Here is a 6,197-nt window from a genome sequence, read left to right as displayed (position 1 = left end):
TTTAAGAATCCAAAAAATTAAATCTTTTCATATCATGATATAAAAGAAATCCATGGATATTCGATACTATAAAAAAGGCAGACTCAATACGCACAAAACAGTTGTGAAATACATACACATAAGTTAAGAAAACATGGGAATTGGAGAAATAGAAATGAGCCTAATGCACCAAAAATCACTGTTCTGTTTCTCACACGGTTATTTTCAGCAACAATTCCACTGCCAGTTCTTGATTAAGTAAGAAGATGCAAGCCCAAAACCAAATACCACAATATAGAACCATGAAGCAAATAGCAACCTACAGGCCCTGATCAATCAGGTAATCCCCCAACCTCTCGACAATTATGTTACACTGTCCAGGGGTCAAAGGTTCATCATATATACCGAAAATCAAAGCTTGGCCGGTTTTCTTCACAGTGATACCACCAGCACCCTGCATAGCAAATTGACCAACAAAACTATGAATATATATATAAACATGCAACAATAAAAATATATATTCTTGGCCAAAGCAAGAATAAGAATAAAGTAGAGAAAGCACTTATAATTGAATGCTACCACATGAGCCATTACTTAATGAGAAATTTAGCTGGCATGTATCAAACTAAATATGACAAACAAAGTCACCCCACGAAAAGAATTAAAAATGCTAGTGAAAATTCTGGATTGTAAACTATTTCTCATAAAGATTTTATTCAACAACTTTTTCTCAGTATTATTAGAGATTTCACCCTTTATTAGGAGTCCAATTTGGAAAGGGGTGGGGTTTTGAAATAGGATTATGAGGAATCCTTTTTGTAAAAGGCATGGGGTTTGATACTCACTTATGAATGGGGCCGCCGCCCTTGTGGACTGATTATGCAAATTTCATCATCAAAAGAAAAATGAAAAAGGAAATCAGGACATGATTATAGATCCAATTATACTCAAGGACAACTCATTTCTTCAAAGAACTTGCTCTTGCTTTATGAAAGTAAAGCAAAAGCAATTTGAATTCAATGTGTTGGTGTGGTGTCCTTGTCTGTCTGCACAAGAGACTGTTATTGACAGGGACTAGCAAATTGTGAGCAACGATGACTGAGGAATAATAGAGAGGGTCCCACATGTGAGATTCATTTGCTCTATTATTATTATTGTTTTAAGGGGTAGCCAGGTACATGGTTGATGGTTCACAATAACCTTAAAATAGAAGATAAAGCTCTCAATTGAGTCTTTCAGGGACATTACGGGGTGCATGTAAGAAATTATAAGTCAAAAGGTGCATAAGAAGTCAAGAGTCCATGACAAGGTGCATGTAAGGGGTCCATATAATAATTTGAAAGTCAAAAAGTGAAACAACCATGAGTCCATGAGGCACAGTAATTATGACCAAGTTCGTATAAGAAATTGTATAACCTTATCTACACATTGAAAAATAATGAACACTCAATAAATGAAAATGGAAGATTAGGTAAGATTTTATTATTATAACTAATTGGCAGATTAACATATATGAAAACATACTACATGGACTCAAGATACAAGTGTTGTGTGCAGGCGTGTGCTCAGGAGTTGAGGCTTTCCAATCCCAATCTTGTAGCATGGCAAGGAAATTTATTTGAAGCATACAATTTTATTTCATCTATGCATAAGGAAAGGCAAGTTTCTACATAATATATCTTAGAGAGTACTCAACCCCTATTGCCAATATTGTATAAGGTCTACATTATTTACGAGTGTCACATAACATGGGTGTGGAACTATGGTATGCACTAAGAAACCCCTAATGTTTCAGCATACTTTTAACAACTAATCTTATACAGCTACTATATGAAGATTTTATACAGAATAGCTCAAACAATAATAACATTACTATCATCAATTATCAACCACCGTAAGAGAAACATAAAAATGAAAGGGGGTATAAAAAGAATAAAAAGAGCATACAACACCTTTCATGAATAACAGCTACTGCCTCAAGATCAACAAAAGAATTAAGGTAAAACCATCAATCATAAACCAATGTATAAGAAACAATGAAAGAAAAAGAGGAGAATTAATAGAGCTTAAAAAAAACACCTTCTTTCCACGAATAACAGCTCCAGGCTCTCCCTGAATAACCATGTACTTTGTGCCACCAAGGTGTAACCCAGTTGGGGCAAGAGTGCCAGGTTCATCAAAATCTTTTATGATGGCAGCAACTTCTTCTGGCTTGAACTGCAAAAAACCTCACCGTTAGTTTGCAGCTACATCTAGATTTTACAATAGAAGAAAAGAAAGCATATCCTAAAAGTATAAAATATGCTTGAAATGTAAAACCAACTTATTCTCTCTATTCTAAATAAGCCCTCTCATGCATAAAAAGTTACCAAAAAGGATACGAATCGAGCAATAAAAACATGGAAGCTTAAATGGTACAACTCAGAATCAATTTTGAATCATAAACCAATATCACCATCCGATTTTTATCACCAACAACAAATCCTTAGTCCAAAAACAACAGGGTCGGCTATGGACTCTTAATAGATTAATTGGGTCGTTCATATAAAAGTAACATTTCCAAGGCCATAAAGAGATACCCAACTCGTAGATAACCTAATACCAAGTCCAAAAGCAAATCAATGTGGTAATTATCAACATTAGCATAGCAAACTCATTGATTTCGTTTAAAACAGCATTAATTTCATATGAATCTGCCTTTGATACTGCCTTGTCATACACATGCCCTTGAGGGGAACGAGTCACCCTTCGTGTTCATCTCCTCATCCTGACACATCAGTCTGTACGGTGGCTTTCGATCGCACGTTCGATAGGATTTCCGAGGTTAGAATTCCCTTTGATTTTGATTTTAAGCGGGCCCAAATAGTTTGTGTTTAGCCACTTTTGATAATGTTATATATTTGTGGAACCCCAGCATTAGAAAATTCAAGAGGTTGCCCGATACTTGCTTAGGAAAGTTAGTAACAGTATTTTCATACAAATCAATAATGCCTTTGATCTAGTCATTCATATTACTTGTTCATCCACGCAACTAAGCTTAATTCAACGATCAAACAAGTTTAGTCAACCAATCCATTGTCGGAAACCAAATCAATACAAAGAAAAAAACAAAATCGTAAAATTCAAAATTTTCCTCTCCAATCCAACGAATTTCACCGAAAAATCCCGAATCCAAAACCTAAAATTTCTACAGATTCAAAATCAAATCACATTAATTCCATCCAAATCAATTGCGGAACTTCAGTGACATCCAGATCCTCAAGATATGAGACGGATCAAGGTATAAAACATTTTCCTGATAAAATTTTCCGAGAAAACAAACAGATTCAAAAACACCAATTCTCCACATAGATCAATAAAAAAAAAAAGAAAAAAAATTCAGAAAAATAAAAATCGAACAACTGAAACAACCAGATCTAACCGAATTCTGAAAATCAAAACCAAAAAAATCTGAAAAAATTTAGAGAGAGAAAGAGAGAGAGAGGAAGAGGACCTGAGGGAAGGTGGCGCTCTGAGCCCAGACGCTGCCGTCGTGGCCGATGATGGCCGCGGCGGAGAGATGCTGACCCTCGATGTCGCACATCAGATGATCATCAACGTAGGTTTGCCACGACATCTTTTCAATCTCAAAAATCAAATCCTCACCGTTGATTTCTTTCTTAATTTATTATTATTATTTTTTTTTACGTTTCAAAATTCTCTGATCTCTAGTGATTTGCAAGGTTAATTTGGTTCAAAGGAGAAAGGTATAAATAGTGAGAATGGAAGGGGCGATTGGTAGAAAGAGCATATGGTGTGGGGCCCACTTTAAGAGGACCGTTATGATTAGGACCAGTCGGTGATGTAATCTTAGCCCTACGTTTTTCAGGCATGATTGAATGAGTGCCGTTCACGTTCTCAAAAAGATACTTCTTTTTCTATCGATGCTAGATCTCCATCTTCTACCGTACATGTGGACACGTGGTCGCTTCTTCTTTTTCTTTTCTGTTATTTATTTATTTTTTTTTTTTTTACTTTTCTACCTCTAATGCTTCGTTGTAAATTTTGGGTCAAATCTGATAATTTTTTTTTATTGACCGAAAAATGTGCGTATAAAAAGTTGTAAAATGTTTTTATTTCAATAGAATTTTGGAAAATATTTTTTAATCTTGGCTTGCACAAACTCTCCTCTCTCTCTCTCTCTCTTCTAACTTGGCTCGCACAAATCCTCCATCTCTCCTATCTTTCTTTCTCTTACATTTAACAACGGTTTGCAATTATAGTGGTGGTGTGCTCCGATGTAGTGGTTGTTGCACTAATCAATTTTTATTTTATTTTATTGTAAATCCGATCAGGATTTACACTAACCTTGTGAGTTGTGAGATAAGGAAACGTTTTCATCGCACGTCTTTTAACTTGGCTTGTAGGGACGAAGTCGGGACTTGGAGTTAGGAAGGTGATTATGTTGCTAGCTATATGCCGCAGCTCCGATCTTTAAATCTATTGCTTTACTGATAAGGATTTTTGTTTAAAATTTTTTAAATCGCTAAGTTGTTTGTTTTGGGTAAAATAAATTGATTGGGCTTAATTTTTTTAGTTTTATTATTGGTAATTTTTGTTTTTAGGCTAATTTTTTTGGGCTTGTATATTTTGTTTTAGATTTAATCTATTAATTTTTCATGTTCTTTAAAAGGTAAAAAATGCTAAAACTACAAAATTTTTACAAATTACTAATGTGGTGAATGGTTATTGATAAGTAAAAAGTAACGTAAGTGTACGAACCAATAAAAATTTACTACCTTAATAGTTTGTATAAACGTTGTAAAAAAGCTTGTACAAATCCTCCATCCCTCTTGTCTCTCTTTCTTTCACAAATGGATCCCGGGTCACAGACTCACAATTTCAGATACTAACAATGGTCATTATCCTTGAAAAATAACAGTTTGAAATTATAATGGTTGTACGCCCCAACATGGTGGTTGTTGCACTAATCAAATTTTATATATTTTTGGGTGAATCCAATCGGGTTAGCACCAACCTTGTGAGTTTTACATAGTGGTAGATTAGGTTGTGAAATAAGAAAACGTTTGCATTTTACGTCATAAAAAACATCTGAAAATCTTTTTTTGCAACCATTTGAGAGAATACAATCAAACACTACATATATTGTGTATGTGAGATTCAAACCCAAATTATCTTAGAGTTGTGGTGTGCCTTTATATTAAAACTTCTTTCCTTCTCCATTGTGTGTATGTTTATTTCTAAAAAAAAAAAATCATTTTTTTTTTTTTGGAGAGAGTTTCAACTTATGCTTTCGCTTCTAATAATAATTCTTTATCGTCAGATTAAGACACCAATAAGTTTTTGATATAGTCGGGGATTGAATTTCAAATCTTTTATAGAACCATCAAAGACATTATTAGTTAAGTTACAAGTTATGAATAGTGCAAAATTATTTTTATAAGGTAAAATTTAAGTATAGTTATTGTGTTCTACCTTAAAGGGTACGTTTGGTACACTAAATGAGGATTGCAATAGGAATTGTAATCTTTATTACTAGGAATAAAATGTATTGTAACGTAATAACTAAACATATTCATTAGTTTGGTTGTGAGTTATAACATTAGAATGAAACTTAGCATTTATTTTAGGAAATTTCTTACTCATATAATTATATCTCTTTAAAAATTGTTATTTTTAAATTTAAGAGAGATATGTGTTATTTTTTATGATTTTTTATTTTTACAATTGTCAGATGTATATGGAAAGTTTGTTTATTTGAAAATATATTAAGTTTTGAAATTATTGCTCTTACTAAGGAATAACTAATACAACCTTTTAAGGATGAATATTTATTCCTCATTTTGAAGAATAGCTATTACATTGCAGCGCCTATTACAGTCTATCAAACATGCTCTAAGTTTTTAATGGAATTAAACCAAATGATTGAATTGAACAATCAAATAAAAATGACGTTATCATTTTCAATAACAAATAAATTAAAAAAAATAGGTTGTGGACCTTCCTTTTTTTTTTTTTTTTTTTGGGTACTAGCATTGTATATTAACCCAAAGATTGTGGAGTAACCATAAAAAGAAAAAATTCACTATTTTTTTTAAAACTTTTGGGTCCCAGATGAGTTGTGAGGATAATGTTGAACCGTCCTATCTTTTTTTTTTTTTTGTTTTATTTTGTTTTTATTTTTGAGAAGACAACGGTCCAATCAATTATGATAGATT

General features: G+C 33.0%; 1 protein-coding gene across 1 annotated transcript; it reads right to left on the bottom strand.

Moving 5' to 3' along the window:
- On the bottom strand, positions 1 to 3,712 carry LOC115991537 (profilin-4). The gene is made up of 3 exons (XM_031115296.1): positions 3,473 to 3,712; positions 2,059 to 2,196; positions 1 to 433 (listed from the first exon to the last, which is right to left on the bottom strand). Exons 1-3 carry the CDS (start codon positions 3,593 to 3,595, stop codon positions 299 to 301), a joined length of 396 nt encoding a protein of 131 aa, XP_030971156.1. The 5' UTR covers positions 3,596 to 3,712; the 3' UTR covers positions 1 to 298.
- Positions 3,713 to 6,197: the final 2,485 nt, after the last annotated feature.

This window comes from Quercus lobata, chromosome 5 (assembly GCF_001633185.2).
Source record: "Quercus lobata isolate SW786 chromosome 5, ValleyOak3.0 Primary Assembly, whole genome shotgun sequence".
Lineage (NCBI taxonomy): Eukaryota > Viridiplantae > Streptophyta > Magnoliopsida > Fagales > Fagaceae > Quercus > Quercus lobata.
Note: the sequence above shows the minus strand (reverse complement) of the source record. Positions and strands in the feature narration are given on the sequence as shown.